Source organism: Heterocephalus glaber, unplaced genomic scaffold (genome assembly GCF_053883595.1).
Source record: "Heterocephalus glaber isolate CG9 unplaced genomic scaffold, H.glaber_assembly_v1.0 deba00001465, whole genome shotgun sequence".
Classification (NCBI taxonomy): Eukaryota; Metazoa; Chordata; class Mammalia; order Rodentia; family Bathyergidae; genus Heterocephalus; species Heterocephalus glaber.
Window position 1 is genome coordinate 28,989,879 of NW_028258312.1, and position 18,454 is coordinate 29,008,332.

The following is an 18,454-nucleotide window of genomic DNA, read 5'->3' on the forward strand; positions in this document are numbered from 1 at the left end:
ACTGTCTCCCTAAAATACTATTTGTGCAGAGCTGGGTTATTCTTACCTTAATTTTACGGCCCTTTCCTATTTAACTTTCCCAAGTTGTAATTAATTTCCTGTATCTCTATCTTATCCCACCCAGACACTTAACTTTTCAACTAAGTAAGTGAGTTAAGGCATAAACAAATGAGAAAGAACTTTTGTCATATAGGAAAGTGAGATCAATGCCTAACTCTAATGTGTTATAAAAGCACAAACACAGAAACTGCAACTAACTCTAATTGTCAAGTTCAAGAAAATGATTAAACACCTTGCCCTTTTACAAACTATAACTAAAAAGAATAAGTCTATTCAATATTAGGCCCCTAAAGTTGTTATGCCAACCTTGCAGTGACCACTGCATATGTTTTAAAGGAGCACATAATAAAACCTTCAGCTAACATCTTTATACAGTTTGCATTAAAGATAAGCTTTGCGCTAGGAAAAGAGAATGGGAAGAAACTGTTCACACTGTATGACAGAACGCACTTTTACTGCTGTTTGCACAAATGAATCTCTGGAAATACTGCCTCAGCAGTTTAACCACTAAATCAAGTAGTTTCTCATTGTTCATAGTATTTGAGATGAATAAGGCCAGACTCAGTAATAACTATTTTCTACAACTTCCTGAGATTTACCTGGAGTTTCTAAAACCTGCCTATCTGAAACTGCTCACACTCTCATTTTACACGAAACCCTGGTTTATTGCTTCATTCGGCACAAATTAAACTAGAAGTCGTGATTAAGAAGTGTTACACACAGGCTCACCAAGTTCACACCTATGTCTGCTTCACTCCACAGCACCCCTCAGTTAAGTGGAGAAAGAATTTATAAAGAAATGAGTGAGTCAGTGTAGAGCATGTAGAGACTCCCTCCCACATTGCAGACCTTTTAATAAATAATGGTGTTAAATTAGCTAGGTAGCTGAGCTTCTCTAGCCAAAAACAAAGTTAAAGTAGGAAGCGAACTGCTCAATATTGGGACTATATAAAATCTTAGTCCAGGAGTAGGGTAAAAACACTCAGTATTAGTATAGATCTGTGTGGGCTTCTAAATAAATTCCTTATTTAAAAAAATAAAACTGATATAAGCATATCCCACCACTTTCTTAATGCATAATTACAGGTGGAGGGTTTGTCACAAGGCTCTGAAATCGGAGGGTAGAGAGAAGCAGTCAGGGAAGACATTAAGGAAGCAACTAACAGATGGTGTCTCCATGCTCAGTTAAATCTATTGCTTTTTCTTTTTCCTGGTTTAGAAAATTAAAAAGAAAAACCCTCATTGTAAATTAGCAATATCAACTCATATTAAGTCTACTTGATTCTATTAATTAAAGACCATGGCATTCACTTTAAATTCTCTGATTTTAGTTTCAGGGAGAATATTCCACAAATGGACAAAGAACTCTAATAGTTCCTATCATAGGTTCATACACCTTTTTTTTTTTTTTTTTTTAAGCATTTTAGACCATCATTTCAGAATATTTCACCAAAAACTCAACCGTTAGGTGCAATGCGTTCTACTTGATAACTAAAATAAATATCACATATGTCAATCACAGCAATATAAACATATCAATCCTATAAAGTTTGCATATACGTCTCAAGCACAGAGCTGCTCTGTACTGCTTTGGCTGCAAAATTAAATGCACTACCACAACTACCGTGTAGCACACTTTCTCCTCAGGAGCCAGCACAAAACTTACTAAGCGCTTGCTAGGTATCAGGCCCTCTGACTGACACTGGCCTACTATTAACTCTAAAGCACCTCACGTACACCTTCTACTCCCCCTGCTCACACAAACATTTTGCCAATAAGTTAGAGAAGTGGACTAACTAAACTCTTATTTTTATGTTGAGGGGAACCTTGCTGAGTGTACATATTACAAATATGCCCATCGTTACATTTAGATTAGGATCCCTTCCTCAATTACCTCCCAGGTATTTGATCGGATTTGCCTCCAGAATGGCAAAAAGCAGAAGCATTTTACCCAATTTAATCCTGTGTTTTCCATTGTACCCCGAACCCGGCAATGACCAAAGAGCTATCATTATACCATAATAAGCAGGGATTGAGAAGAAAACCTACACGTAAGTAATATGCTCATTTGATAAATACCATAAATTTTCTTTAAAAATAAATGTTATTGTGCATGTTTGAGGCTTACAATATTGTTATGATATACTTATGAGTAGTAAAACGGTATCTATAAAGCAAACTAAAATATCATTTAAGTAATTTTTGCAACAAAAGCTGCTAAAATCTACATATGTAACACAAATCCCTAATACAATATAATTCTATTACCTATGATCCTCGTGTTATAGTCCCATTTTGTACTAAATGCAACCTAAGTAAACAAAAAAAGTACAAAATGGGAGTTACGATTATTTGCTTTCTTTTTTACTGAAAGAGATATTCTCACAATTGAGCAACTCATATTCATAGTGTTTTCTAATATTGGCTTAAAGCAGAGGGGTACTGACTACCAAGGCCTTTGAGGTTAAATTTTTCTGCCAACAGAGTCTCTCCCTCTACATCAGTCTACCTCTCGTCCTGTCAGTATATCTGGTTGGTCCCCATACTGTTAACATTTCACGCCAAGTCTCTCTACTGTACAGAGAGGTAGGTGATTTTTTTTTCCAGCCACTTGGCTGGCTGCCAAGTCCTGGGCACTGATCTCTTCTAGCTCACGGTTCCTGCTGTTCCTCTTTGTTTATTCACCCTCCAAAATTACCTCTTCATCCTCTTTCCTGTCACCACCCCCACCCACCACATGTATTATTAGAGAATTGCAACAGCTGTAATTACTGCAAACCAGAAAGGTTTCTTTGTGGCATGTGGGACTGGCGGGGTGGGGGTGGGGGGTACCTGTGCCATTGTGCAGGCGGCGTCTGGCTCCAAAGCCATCATCTGCTTTCTTTCACCCTAGCAGACCAACCTAATAGAGTTACTGACATTCCATGCTCTTAGAGGAACAAGTCCTTAGAAAGCACTGCTCTATTTCAGAATTTTCCTCTAAGGATAATATAACTTTTACTTGGATTTCAAGAGTCAAACCACAGAACTCTATAGAGCACATGTATAATCTTTTTTGTGTTTACATGAATGTATTTTAACAGCTTGACTTCAGTATACTGGTACCATGGTTAATAGGTTTTTTAATGGCATTTCACACAAAGCTTTATTGCTAGCTGACCTCAAGTTTTTCACCAAGTATTTGTAAGTACTTCATGGCAGAGTTTTGTAGACATAGCATAAGTCTTCCAGTCACAGTGTTACAGACAGAAAACATAATTGCTACAATGCATCGGCAGCTAGCTAAAGCTCATATTCTCTATGGGGAATTTTACTGTTTAAGTTTAAGAGCTTTTAATTAAATGTAAGTTATAATCTATGAGATATATTAAGGTTGTATTTATTTAAATGGATTTCATTTTAATGTCTAACAAAAATATTTTATTTGCTTAATTCAAAAATATAGTAGATAGCTACACTGACATATTTAAGAAATATTTTCAAAATTTAAAGAAAGTTTGAAATTCCCTACGATATTTAAATTTCCAGGGATGGGGATTTAGCTCAGTGGCACCGTGCCTGCCTCGCAAGCACAAGGTCCTAAGTTTAATCCCCGGCACCAAAAAAACAAAAATTCTTCCAGACGTATACCTATAGATATAATAACCAGAAACAAATGTTTTAATTTCCTGTATCTTTTATATGTTCTTAATGAAAATAAAATGCTAACAGACACCTTAATGAAGAAAACCAACTGATTTTGACCAGACTGTCTTAGATATCTTGAATCCTCAATATTTTCAGCATTTGACACCCTAAAATGGCACCAACCCCATTTTTTGAAAAACTGACAGTAGTAATCACGATATAAACACTCTGCCCAAATCCTGCCAGATGTTTCTGCATCCTTAATTACTGCAGTGCCTGAATGTCATGGACTATTTGTGCTGATTCTCAACCCTCCCGGAGACAGAGACTAAGGTGAAGATGACTAAAGAGTTCTGTGACCCACATCTCCCTATTACCTCTGACAGCTGGGGTTCACCTGGTCCACTGATCAAGCCTCTTCTTGCTCAGCAAGAAATTCTCAATTCATTAATTCTACACTCAAGAAAGATAATGTATGCATATGAGTAACACAAGTGTTTCTGATGACCTCATGTCGAAGAAGCACACTATTATGGGAATGACAAACGGGAATCACCTCTTTCCCCAACTTCATACGATCATCAGATGATGCAGTATTATTTGAGGTACGGCTCTCTAGTCCAAGTGCACTGAAGGCGATAGCACTGGTGCACACACTTCCAGCTTACAGAAAAAGCCTGGGGATTTCATAACTTCCAACTTCTAAAGCACAGGGTTTCCTAAAGAGCACATTCAAGTAATCTTGGTACCTCTGAGCAACAAGAAAAAGAGATATCTGGAAAAGAGTCATCCAGGTAATTTAGGTTTGTAAGCTTTCTTTAAAACATAAAAGAGAAATAGAGCAAAGTTTTAAAAAACAACAACCATAGAGCTGTGCTTTCATTATATTTTTCACTTTGGTTTTCTAATATTGTCAAATTGTTTGATAAATAGATGGTAGATGATAAATGACAAGTATAGATGACAGATAGATGACAGATGGATGTTCTAATACCAGAAAAATGCTTGTCAGAATCAAGAACTCAGAAGTAAATAAAACCTCAACTAAAGTGAAAGAAGGGTCTCTAATTAATAAGTACAAATAGCTCCTCTTTAGACCTCTGAATGACATTTACTGAGCTAAGCTCTACAAACACGATGTTACTTTTAATTGTACCCCTCCTTTGTTAAAAAGTTAGGGGCAGCTTTGGTCCCTCTTCCCCTGGGCTCTTCTGCAGGGAGTTCAGGCAGCTCCACTGGCTGGCCACACATCCGTCCCTTCCCTCAGTCACCTGTCCTAAAGCATCCTCTGAACTTGACCCTTGCAGCTGTGAAGCCCTCTGTCCTCCAGTGCATCTCAGAAGTCCTCAGCCCAGAATTGCCATGCCTTTGATGTGCATGTCACAGGACTTAGGTCACAGGGTTTCTCCCTTACAAATCTCCTAGTTTTTCTCATTTTTGGTCTCATATTCCTAAGTTGAAATGAAAAGATCCTCTAAACACATAACGCTCTTCCTACTCCATCTGTTTAGCCCCTCTTTTAAGAGTCTTCTTGGAAGAACATCTACTTGGTTACTCATATAAACGACAATGAAAAAAGTTTACTTTCTGCTAAAACAATACTTCCTGTGAAAGATTTGTAACTCAGATTGAAAGAATTATAGTTCTTTGGCTGCAATTTTCACACTGTCTGAGATACAACTAATGAATCATATCCAAAATGCAAAGAATAAATATTTTTGTGGCAATAAAAATCTAGATAACATAATTATCCAACCACCATCTTAACACTTTATTATCATTCATTTTCTTTCCAAATTCATATTGGCTCATACTAAAGCAATCATCATTGCTTTTCTCAAATGTAAATGCAAACTGAACAATGTATAACCAAAAACATGCTTAACCCATAAGCATATTTCCTTTTAAGTCTCATGTTTGCAGGTAGAAATTAGATGGGGAAAGCTAAGTGAGGTCTGCAGTTCTGAGCAATGAAAAATGAACTTCTTACTCTTCACTATGACTTTTGATGAAATTATGATATTCCTGAAACTTGAAAAAAATACATTTTCATTACATTGAACTCTATTCTCTTCCTTATTTACAGATGCCAAGGTTTCTTAACACTGTTAAAAATGCACTCCCAAAAATCTGACCAAAGAACTCCGTTTCCCAGAGGGAAGACTGTGTCAGACATACTCCTTTCCCCCAAAGTTGGTAGAGTGCAGCTTCAACTGAGCTGGCTGGAAGTCACTTCCGGTCTGACCGGAAGTCACCTGCCGTACTTTGAAGGCCTGGAAACCTGTGGCTTCACTAGCAGTGTTCAGCACTCAGTGAACGGCAGGCCTACCGGGGTGCATTACAAGGCCAGTGTCTGATAAGAAAGTAAAAACTTAAGCAAACTTAAGGAAGCAAACAAAAACTGCAAAGGCCCGAGCCCCTCACTAGAAATTCAGAATCGAGCTGCCTTGTGGGGACACAGAACTGAGGGTTCTGTCCCCCAGCCAAGAGTGAGCAGCAGCGTGGGCAGCACTGATGCACAGGGGCGTCCTGGTGCCCCTCAACCTACCCCACAGGTTGACATCAGGGGCCATCATGGGACATCATCAGCTGTTGGTGCCTGGCTAGTGTGGCCTGGGCCCTCACAGGTAAACTGAGTCATGTTTGAGGAGGAGGCGAGTGCCCAAACTTTCCTCTGAGGTTGGTTCTGAAACTGCCTGGTAAAGATTCCTCTTATCTGAATTCATCTCACAGTAGCTTCCAATATATGTATTACAGCAAGCCTTTTGCTCTAGTCCATATTCTTCTGCTTATCCAATTACACCGGTGCTTTTCCAAATAAGTCATACATAATCCAATTTTCTTCTCCCAACCCACGTAATGGCTTGGTCAAATGACTTTATTTTAGTAAAAGCACATTGTGGGAGTGAGTGTAGGGAGATAGAGTTTTCAACTGAGAACAGTATGCTAGGTAGGCTCCCTTCAAAGCCCAGGAAGGTAAGCTTTCAAGAGTGAAAATGATACTTTTACCATATGACAATGGTGCTTCCCATATCTTCTCCAGAAATGTGCATTATTGTTTTCTTTTCTTTCTCTCATCGTAGAAAACCAAATCCTTCACACATTGCACATGGCTAAAGTAAGCAAGCTGTTCCTGAGAGACACCAAGAGCCCCTGGTAAGAACCAGTCAAGGTGTGTCCTGTAGACTGAGTACACGTGTGTGCCAAGGAGTCAGGAATGACACAGTGACACAGGATTTCAGAGTTTCACAGACTTATACAACTGAACTTTTCCTCTCACTCGGAAGATATTTTCTGCTTTACAATCTCCTCTTTAGACCTTAAGTAATATATGGAGAAAGACTATATACACTGAGTTGATTATTCCAACAAGTATTTAGAAGGTCCACCATACTTGATTTTTCTCCAAAGGATCAAGTCACTCATTTTAGAAATAACTATATCCTTTTTCTTGCCATCAGAAGTTTCCCTCCTGCGTCATCCAAGACTGGCTCCGTGTAATGCAATCAAATGGGTTCTCATTTGCCCATATGGTTCCCTAGTACAAAAGAATACTTTATATCACCTCAATTATTTTGTAAAAAAAACTCTCAAAATACTTTGGTGCAAATGAAAAATCTGTGGAAATCAGCAAAGCACATCACCTGGATACCATATCTCCCACTCTGCCTCATCAGTTACCCATTCCTGGAATTTTTCTATCAATGAAACCATTTTATATCCAACTATTTTTATATATAAAATACTGGCCGCAGTGGAGGACTAATAATGAAAAATTTCTAAACTGACCAAAATAGACAATGTTTTCTTTAAAAAACAGTATTTTCAGCTTTAACTCCTTAAAATGGAACCTCAGAAAGCATTTTTCTTTTTATTCCTGTTACTTCTCTCCCTTAGTTACGCCTTTTCCCCTCAAAACATCTGAACCCTGTCTGAACCTGTGAATGCATTTTTACTGAAAGAGTTTTTGTTTTTTTGTTTTTCTGGTACCAGGATCAAACTCAGAACCTTATGCCCGCCAGGCAGGCAATGCACCACTGAGCTACACTCCTAGCCCTGTGAATACATTTATTATTCATTGCACAGATGAATGATCTGAGAGCTATGAAGAGACTGCAATCCCTGTGTGGAGGACATAGGTGCTGTGCTGGGTGCTGCAGACACTTAATGAGCATGATTGTGTGTGTGCTGAGCACAGGAGCTGGCACGGGGGAAGCTCTCGCCCAAATCAGCTGCTTCCAGCAATCCCTCGTGCGTGAAGCAATATGTAAATATAACGTTACAACAGCTGAGTCTGTAAAGGTTCAGTGCTTTGTTCAAACAGATCATAAACAACAATGTTGACAAAGAATCCAAGCCTCCTCTTTCCACAACACCAACGCCTTTCTATATAATTTAGGGAGCAAGCTGACCAGTGGCATGTTCACCCAGAGCATTACAGTGTACTTCCAAGAAACCCAGCTTCAGTGTAGTGCACACACTGCAATTACTTAACTGCTCAATAAGAAAAAGGTATATTATGTGTATATGGATCTAGGCACAAATATGCATGCATGGGTGTGTGTGTACATATGTGTGTATGAGTGAACTTACACACATTTTCTTTGTTATGTAACCTCTGTGATTTGGAGAAAGTTAGGAAGTCAAAGTTGGGAAAGATCCTATATAAGAACAGTCCTTATATTCATCTAATGAAAGAAATATTCAAATGAGGAAATTTAAACATCCTGCATGCACACTGCAGACATGCCAAGGAGAGATGGAATCCCGAGTCCCCGACTTAGAGCATGAGGTCTGAACCGTGTGCTCCAACATGCACTTGATGTAGGATGTCCTCTCCCTTTAAGTCAACTCCAGCAGCTGCAGGCACTCTTCTACAAGTAGCCTTTGTGCCATCCAGCCTTGGGAGTGTGTGACTATGAACTGCAGCACCACATGGGAATATATTTTGACAAGTTAAGCATACTCTACCTACAGAAGATCCCACCTTTATCAAACCCTCGGAATCACTAACGTACAGGGAATTGTGAGGAAGTCGGCCGAGTATCTCCCTATGAATAGGTTTCTGGAGGCCTAGTTAGGAGAACAGCTGGTTATCGCTGGGTTTTCTCAGCTCCACTGATAACCCCAGGTTGAGAAGCAACAGGAAAATCAGTGGCTTCTTTTTACTCTTCCCTTCCAAAAGGGACTGGCTTATGTTTCTGCTTCTGCTGCTTCCACCTCTTCCTCTTCTTCTTTTTTGAAATATACTTTAACTTTCTGTCTTCATCAGTCCCTTCTTTTGGGGATCTCATCTGTTATCTACAATTTGTTACTCCACATTACCTGGTTGTAATCATAGGTTTTTGTACCACAATTATACTTCACTGTGTTACTATTGCTTCCCCAGTATGCATTAAAGGCTTGGGCACAAAGAGGCTGGGATAAGGTTCTGGAGCTTTACTTAAAGCACAGTCTCTTCTCTTCATTTCTTCCTTTTCTCCTTCTTGTGGTGTGTGTGTGTATGTGTGTGTTTGTGTGTCTAGGTGGTGCTAGACAAGCACACTATCACTGAGATACATCCTCAGCTTTTTATTTTTTGAGTTAGGTCTCATTAAATGGCCCAGGCTGGCCTCAAACTTGCTGTCTTCCTGCCTCACTCTGCAGAGTAGCCTCTGTGCCTCGCTACCTGGAGATAATCCTTGACCGGCTTAGAAGATAAATGCATCTTTCTCAAGGCAGCTGCCTTTGAGTGTCTGTCTTTGGATAATGCTCCTACCTCTTTGATAGTTTTAATAATGGTAAGGTGTAATTACTAATGGAAATTTCAGAAACTACTGATTCAGGAAGAAGAAAAGGAAGTTTCCCTTGGTTATGGATGCAACACCTCTTTTGTTATTAAACTTCTAATTTGAAGCAAACATTTTGAATTGTTTAAATTTTTTCCTCAAGGTCAGTGGGCTAATAAAACTATTCACAGAACATTCTCAAAACTGAAATTCTGTATGTGCATGTGTGCCTATGTGTGCCATGCGTTATATATACAAAATGTTTCATTTAGAAGGATTGTTTTAAAGAAGTAATCTTAGTCTACGGTACAGTGCTATGTTCAGTAATAATTTTTTTTCCTTTGTACCAGGGATCAAACTTGGGACCTTGCGCTTGCGAGGCAGGTGGCAGAACCACTGAGCTAAATCCCCAGCCAAATAATTTTGAAGCATTAAAGTCAATTCCTGTCTTCATCATTCTACATGTGAGTTGGAAGATAAGCAATCTCTGACCTTAAAAGTATCTGAATGATAGAACAAGAGCTCAATCCTTCTGAGACTTAGGGCAGCCAAAGAAGGATGGGGAAAGCTATCCTAATTTCTTGCAGAAAAGCAAAAGTACTTTTCTGGCAGGAAGCCACAGGTGGAGCCCAGCAAAGGGGGCCACTTCTGTTCCCCAAAATTCTCCACAAGAGAAGCGACCCAGAGTAGGACCAGCAGCTTACCAATTTCAGCACACTATTCCCTGTCAGTGCCAGGTATCTGAGTGTGACATGCATAGTCCTCTGAATTAGCAGTACCTGCACTGAAATCATATACTCTTGACAAATCAATGGGCAGCTGCTGAGAAAACAGCCTTTCCAAAGCTCTAGCTCTTTCAGGAATTTGTGGACATGGAGGCACGAGAGCCAGCAGGGAAGGGTGCCCATTCTTTGTTCATCAGAGGAGAAGGTCCCTTCACTACAAAAATACTCCCAAGAGCCCCGAGGCTACTAGACCCAGTGCCGAGAGTAGACCCCGCATGTCTGTGCACCCACCTGCTTTCCCTAGATTTGTCCCTGGGTTTCAAAGGTGTTCAGTATGGGAAAGGTGGTCGGGGACTCCAGAGAGCCCTAGATGACTGCTTGGTGACTTAGTTCCACACAGACACATGGCACTCTGAGCTGGAACTCTGCCTTCTCCTGCTGCCACTTAGGTGCCAATCAGACTGAAACTACATTTGCTGAATTGGATTTACTTAGCACTATGCAATGCAATTATCCAAAGGTAAATGTTTATAAGTGTACATCCTTATACTGGGATGAAAATATTGATAACCAGAACAATTTTAAAGACATTTTTTCTTTAAAAAGTCAGTTCATTCAGGAATGAGTCAACATTTCTGCTTGACATGATACAACTCTCTTTCCAGCTGTTTCGTTGAGGTGTGCATTTTTCTAGAAAGTACCAGAGGAGAGGAGGGAGAGACTCCAAGAGACAGGCTCCTGTCTGTCCCCTCAAATATTAATCAATACAGATACTCTTCTATGAAGCTATGGGGACCCTGCCTAAGAGATTGTTGAAGAAAGGAGTCTGATCTTCTAATAAAAAGAATTTCAAAATAATTTCCTATATAAGACTCTTTAAAATTCTCTAAAAATGAAAAATTTTCGATATCAACAAACTGTTTCATGAGTTACCTTACATAAGCGTCACCTTTTAAAGAGCAGTGACTGGACAGTCAAAGACATAAATGTGGGCGATTGCCAGACAGCACTGCACTCAGTGCCAATGTCCTGTAATACCGCAGCATACAGAAAATAAACTTTTAGTTTTATGCAAATTTCTCAGACATATAAAAACAATGTAGGGCTGGGGATTTAGCTCAGTGTTTTCGCTGCCTGCTATGCAAGCACAAGGACCCGAGTTCGATCCCCCAGCGGTACCAAGAAAAAAAAAACACAATGTAGAGGAGATTAATCAGATGGGAGTTATTTCAAAATGATAGAAACAATGAACTACACTTCTCCATAAAGATACTGAGCAAAATGAGTTCTAGTTTAGAAACCAACTACTATTTTCTCATAATCTAACTACTCTGTAATATCATTACATGAATAATTGTATCCATAGCTCAATCTTTAAATTATTGCAGTTTAGTATCGGCTTTACACCTGCCTTACACTTACATTTGGGTAGATGTAAGTTAGAAAATCATTTTTTAAAAATGTAAGAAACCACCTAACAAGACACCATCAAGCAAGTCACAGTAATGTTGGTATTTAATATCTACACAGCCCTAAATTATTCTTTGACATAAAGATACAGGTATATTAGTTTTTAAAAACATTAATAATTCTGTTACATTAACTTGCATCATTTCAGATGATTTATTGGAGCATTCTCTTTTTTAAAAAAATTTGGAATCAAAAAAACTCTTCCTACACCTTCCAACCATAAAGCCTTTATCCACATTCACAAAGAAACCTTTCGATAATGTTTTTCCCAACTGCAGGTGTGCAAATTACTCCTAAAACAGGCAGGAGTCAAGTTTTCAACATCCCCTGAACCACTGTTAAACACACCCCATGGCATTTTTCAGCTCATAAAACTTTTATGAGCTGAAAAGTTCCCTCAGATTTTCTTAACTGCCAACTCACTGGCCTCCAGCAACAGCAGCCTAAGTTGTTATTAAGACCTCATTTCAGCAAATACAGCATAAGCATGTTCTGAGTACCATGTTTTGTTTCATGGTATTAATAAAAGAAATCAAGATTTATATGACTTGGTGAGTGCAGAAAAAGAATATGGCATAGTGAAGCATGGGTGGTATTTTAGCTTACATAGATACACAGTAGATGTAAAGGTCACTTCTATTCAGATGAATTGATTTATACAAGTTCACACACGCATCAAAGATTTTCCAGTCTGGAAAATGTTCCTTGATACGTAAAAGGTTGGCTTTTCAGGCATATGTGCACTTTCCCCTATTAACACATGCACCTGCCTTACAACTCATTAATTGTACATCTGCTATAGGGCTTTTCCTTGCCAAAGTTCAAAATGTTGGAAAATTGAATTTCTCAAACAAAACAAATGAAATTAGTGTAAGTGAGCTCAATGTCTTAGGAAGACAATAAACAATGCTGTTTGTTCTAAGGAGAATAGCATATGTAGAACACACAAAAATAGAGATGATAGGTTAATCTAGAGATACTAACCCTCCTACACACACACACATGCACACAAGCACACACAGACACACTCTGGAATCCTGCCTAATGCAGGTACCCAAGTACCCCAAAGAGGTTTCTGGCCAATTATTATCAACAAAAAACAAAATTAGTTTGAAGGTGGAGCATGGTCCCATGGTTTAAAGTGGAAGAAAGGAAACACTTATTCATGTCTCCCAGGACCAGCTGAATTAAGTCCACACACTTATAAATACACACCTTCATATAAACTGTTTCAGGGTTAGGTTACACAGATCTGTTTGAAGTAACCATTTATAAAGTCATTTTTTTTCTTGATGACAGCCAACTTTTCTAGGAAAACTGAGTTTCATTTTTTCCATTTTGTAATTGATTGGCCTAATCTTAATGTACAATTTCCCATTTAGAAGAGCTGTTAGATGCAGAACATGTTTACTGTTTTATATTATCAGATCAACTTAGTATTTATATGGACAACAGAGTATCGCAAATTGAGAAAAATCTCTACACAGTAGTTGAAATACTTTTCAAATTCTCAAATGAAATATTTGTGGTAATTTAGTTCTCCCTTCACTTTTTTAAATAGTTATATCTTCCTGTCTCTTCTCTACTTCTGCTAACAGCAATCCTCTTTTCCCACTTCTTGGTAACTCCTCTGTTTTCTACTTCAGTTCTGAGAGACAGAATACAGAAGAGGACCACGTTACAGTTTTCGAGAAACAGCACCGTTAGCAAGACAATCATGCTCCTAGCCTAGCCTAGCCTCTTTACTGAGAAGTAAAGATCAATACTCTTCATACTAGGAGGATATGCTCTTATCTGCTACCCATGCCCCGTGAACGCACTGACACCACTCTGGACAGCAGAGGCCAAAGGAAGCACTGACGTTCCCACTCACCACGCTGGATGCCAAACAGCTTGACATTAAGCCACCTGTCCGTTCCCAACAGGTGTACTCCTGAGCGTGCTACTGAGGAAAGCATGACTGTTCAGGAAACAATGCACCAAGTGGAGACTTGCAACAATAAGAAACCCTGATGTCAAAAGATGTTTTTCCACTCTGGCTTCTTACAGCCAGGTCAAGGAAAAATGGATGTTTATTCATTTGCTGCTTCTATCAATTAAAATACAGTAACCTGCTAAAATCAATTATCTTAACTTCTAAATTAAAGAGACAAGCAAACCTGAATTGATTCATTGAACTGTATGTGCTATATATTCTCAACCCAGCTGACCAAATGTAAAAAAAAGTAAGGCAAAAATAAGCGATGTTTGATAGTGACAATTGCAATATTAATCACTCTCAACAAAGAGCTTTTAAGATTTCTGCCAAAGAGCTAAAATATTTGAGTGAAACAGAAGGCAGCATAAATATTCCAGAGATAAAAAGTTAAGTCATAATATAAACATTATAGCCTGGTGTTAGGACACAAAGGTATACTTACATATCTACCTTCTGAAATTATGTCTGATACAATCAGAGCAATGCCTAGAAACTAAGCTAGATTATATCTGTTCTAAATAGTTAAAGCCACAGGGAAAACATTCAAAAGGAACAGGTAAAGGATATGCCAAATTTCATCAAAATAACATGTAAAGTACAGACTTATTGCCCACCCCACAAGTTATATAATAAATCTATAAAATCCTGGAAGAGAAAAACCAAGGCAAACTTTTGGATGTCTTTCTGTTCACCCTAGACATACGCAAAATCATTTTAGGTGTTTGCATTGTAAGTACTAAAGGTTAATAGTTACAGACCGATGGAATGTTAACACAGTCTAGTGCTACACTTGAGTAGTAATGTATGGAAAGACACTGAAATTAAAACACTTTGTTCTGCATGTTCTGAAGTGATGTAACATGATGGTTTGGTTATATTAGATGAGAAAGCAGGGCTTCTTATGACTTTTAAAATAACACTGTATCTAACATTATTCCAAATTGTTTAACATATTCTTCCAATGCTTGTACAAATATATGCAGCTAATACATTTTTTTTCACACTCCAGGCATCTTCTAATGACAGCGTTTGGAATGTTGATTATTTTTTCCCAAAAGCAGCTTTCAATGTAAAATTCTGATTGCCTTGAAAGGTATGTCTAGAAAGCAAAGACTTACCTGTCTTGTTTTCTCTGACCTCAATAATATAAACATTTATGTCATGGTGGAATTTTGTCCCCGCTGGGGGTTGTAGAGTGGAAATTGCCTGAGGTCTGAATGCCTCTTTGCCTTCCACAGTGGGTGGTCTTTGGGGCTGTGTAGCAGGAGGACTTGTAGTCTTGAAATACTCTCTTTCAATATCGGCTTCTGTTTCCTTAGCTATGAGATCAACAAAGGTAGCGGGAGGAAGGGAAGCTGTGGACTCTCCAATGAGCACCATGTCCCCAGTGGTTTCCTCACTAGGTTCCCTGTGGATGAGAAGTGGTTTCTCAGTGGACGCTGAAGAGGGCTTGGATGCTGAAGGTGAGTGATACCCATCTACTGAACCAAATGCAGTAGTGATATCACTTGGAATTGCTGCTTTTGTTGTCGAAATTTGTGGTAATTCCATGGCTTTGGGCTTTTCAAATAATCCTGAGCCTGAATCAATATAATCCGGTGATGTTTTCTCCCTTTTTTCAGTAGTGATTTCCTCTATAAGCGGGGTGACCTGGGTGCTGAAGGGGCTCGAAGGTGATGTGAATTCACTTGGACTACTACCTTCTGCTTCGTATTTTTCTTCAAGCTCTGGACTTACAAATACTTCCAGGTTGACGCTTGGTATTACTGTTACCATTTCATCCACTCCCACTTTGCCCTCAGTTACAGCACTAGTTGGATGCTCAATTTTTCCAACTGGAGTTGTTTCTAAAACTGGGCCTCTCTCAACACTTGTCACCAATCTATCCTCTGGGATCGTATATGCTGACTCTTCACCCTCATCTTCATCCAGCCACGTTGTTGCCTCTGTGGGCCCAGCTACTGTCCAAGTGAGAACATGACCTGGTCTCCGGGCCGTTTGTTCTTCCTCAGGGAATTCTTCCTGAGTTGTTTCCTGCGTGGTCTCTGTTGTTGTTCTCAAAGTTTCAGGCACCATAGTTGCTTCCAGGTGCGGCTGTTCAATGACTTGTATGTCTTGAGAGGTTTCACCTAGAACCTCACCTTCTGATGGAGCAGAAGGTGCTAACTCTCCCCATTCTGTCTTGGGAATTACCGGAAGAGGAATGGTGTGGGAAGTGTCTGCATAAGTAGTGGGCTCCAGGGTGCTACTGTAATTCACAAATGCCAATCCTCCCACATCTGAAGTATGTGCAAATGGGAGCACAGTAGACAGTGGCTTAGAGACATCTACATCTTCTCCTTCACCCAGTGTACTTCCTTCCATGGTGGCAAAAACAATTTGGCCTTCTGTGCTTGCGGTAGGTGGAACTCTCTCTTCAGTCACAGAATCTCTCAAAGTTGACTTTTCTGCAACACCTATTGATGCAGTTGGATGAAATGTAACTGTGAATTTCCCATCATCTGTCGAGTCTTCCTCAGTAAACATTCCCAGTGGCTTCTGAGTACTGTCTGGAAAGTGAGTGAATTCATCTCTTCCATTTTCTGTGAAACTTGGGGATTCTTCATCCTTCCCATTTGCTCCCATAGTGGTAAGAAAGACAGAGGGCTGTTTTGGAGAGCTTGTCTGTTCTGTGGACTCTAAAAATGTTAATGTTGCCTTATCCTCATCCCGTGACCATTTTGACACAGTGACCACCTCTACACTTAGAGTACTGTGGGTCACATGTGCAGCTGTAACATCTTCATCATCCTTGGGAGTATCTTGATAGACATCTGTTTCTAATCCACCAAGAGTTCCCATAGTGTCTTCCTCCACATCCCTTGCTTCTGTTGGTTTCACGCTTAACTCTGCTTTTGTCAATGCTGGGGAATCAAAAGATTTGGTCATTTCCACAGAAGATTCTGTAACACTGATTTGCTCTGAGGAAGACGGAGAGACCCTCATCCCAGAGAATTCTTCTTCCATGTTACCTGTAAACGGATCTTTGGTGACCTTTCCTTGTATTCCATTATGTGTGTAAGTGTCAGTTCTTCTTTCTGGTCTTGATGTCTCTGTTCTTTCTCTCCCTTGAGTCATTTCTGTTTGTGACAAGGGATGCATAACTGTGGATATTCCCTCTACTAATATTTTATCACCAGAGTAAGGGAACGATTCTACTTCTGTTATATGCTGTAATGGAAAAGGTGTAGTAAAGAGAGATTGGCCTGATGTATCTTCAGTTACTGGACCATTTGTTTGTTTCTCTTCCCAGCTGTATGTGGCTGATCCATCATGGTCAGGCATAGTCACAGGTAAAGCAAATGTGGGTGCTGACACTGATGTCAAGTCCTCTGAAGTCTTTGACACTGTAATAACTTCTGGTATTTTGCTAAAGACCAATGTGCTCTGACCAGATCTCATTGTGAGTGTTCTGTCTTCACTATCATCTTCTCCCAAAGTGAATCCATAGTGGTTTGTGCTCACCAATTCAGGAATAGTGCTTACAGTTGTGTCTTCAGTTTTGGGTTCCAGTTTCATTTCTGTGGATACCAATGGTGCTTCGGTTACAGACAATTCCTTGGAAGGCGCGTGCTTTGAGATTTCCATGAATGTCACCAAGGGACCCACTTCTATTTGTTCAACCGGTGTCACAGATTCTTGTGTTTGAGTGTCTCCCCTGACATCCTGTGCATCAGTGACACTCTGAGAGATGACAGTTGTAATCTGGAGCACTTCTTCCTTCATTTCAGATATATCTGCTTCTCCAAGTGGTCCAGAGGCAGAGGGTGAGGAGTATTCCATCTCCTCATGCTCCTTGGCACTCTCAGCAGGAGTGGTGGGTGTGACAATGGTTAATTGGTTTGTGACAGACTGAGCTTGGACCGAGGCTTTCTGTTCAAAATTGATCATATTCCCTGCAGGAGGGAACTCTGTGGTGACAACAGGCAACTCAGTGACTACAGGGACGACTGGTGTAGTTCCTTCGAGGACCATTTGTGGTTCTCTGGATAAAATGTGTGATTCAGTTTCTGCGAGGATATTCAATTCGGTGGTTGTAGCCTCTGATATATTCTGTTTAGCTAGAAAAATAATTTCAAAGAGTTGATTAGACAAGTCACTCATAAAAAGGCTGCATGTCCACTGTTTGTGTATTTTGGGATGGGCCAAAAGTGTTCTGTGATGGAAGGAGAATCTAAAAACCGTAACCCAAAGACACACAATGGAACACTTCATAGTCACAAATTGGTAAGTTGGTGTATGTTATAAGGGTTATAATTATTTTTACTCACAGGTAGGAATGACTGTTCTCAAGGGAAATGAACATTAGGTAGTTCTAGGAAATGAGAGGTCCAAGAAAATATAAATGCGGAGTGTGCATACAATAGGTAGTTTATTTATCAGAAACTACAGTGGCAACTTGAAACCTAGTGGGAGAACGTGATCACTCTGGAGGCTACAGGACCCTGCTGCTAGCTTTCTCCATGCACTCCCTCCTTCCCCAGTTCGGTGTCTCGGGGGAAAAGGAGTGTCTCAGACTGCAAAGCAACAAAAAAGCCACATCAAATGAAACCGGCTCACATATGAACCATTACACTGTCCACAATGCGGAGACATCCATAAAAACAGGATATTAAACTTTTTAATACCACTCTTCCTTTGGTTCCAGGTGTTGGACATTTCATCTTCATCTTCCTTTCAACTCTGCAGGCTTGTTCCTAACAAATCATCAAATGTGTCTGGCAGAGGCTGGCTGGCATTTGTTGTAGTCCTACACTTTGTTCTGTGTGCTACACACTATGTTTGTA

At 39.6% G+C, this 18,454-nt stretch overlaps 1 protein-coding gene across 4 annotated transcripts in view; it reads right to left on the minus strand.

The window, feature by feature from the left end:
- Positions 1-18,454, minus strand: part of Vcan (versican) — a 108,213-nt gene that overhangs the window by 43,955 nt on the left and 45,804 nt on the right. For 3 of the 4 annotated variants that reach the window (XM_021255732.2, XM_021255733.2, XM_087181000.1), the window contains exon 7: positions 14,747-17,728. The exons of the other annotated variant lie outside the window; for it this stretch is intronic. In XM_021255732.2, coding sequence (XP_021111391.2) covers positions 14,747-17,728 — 2,982 coding nt within the window. The remainder of the gene's footprint in view (positions 1-14,746; positions 17,729-18,454) is intronic. 4 annotated transcript variants of the gene reach the window in all.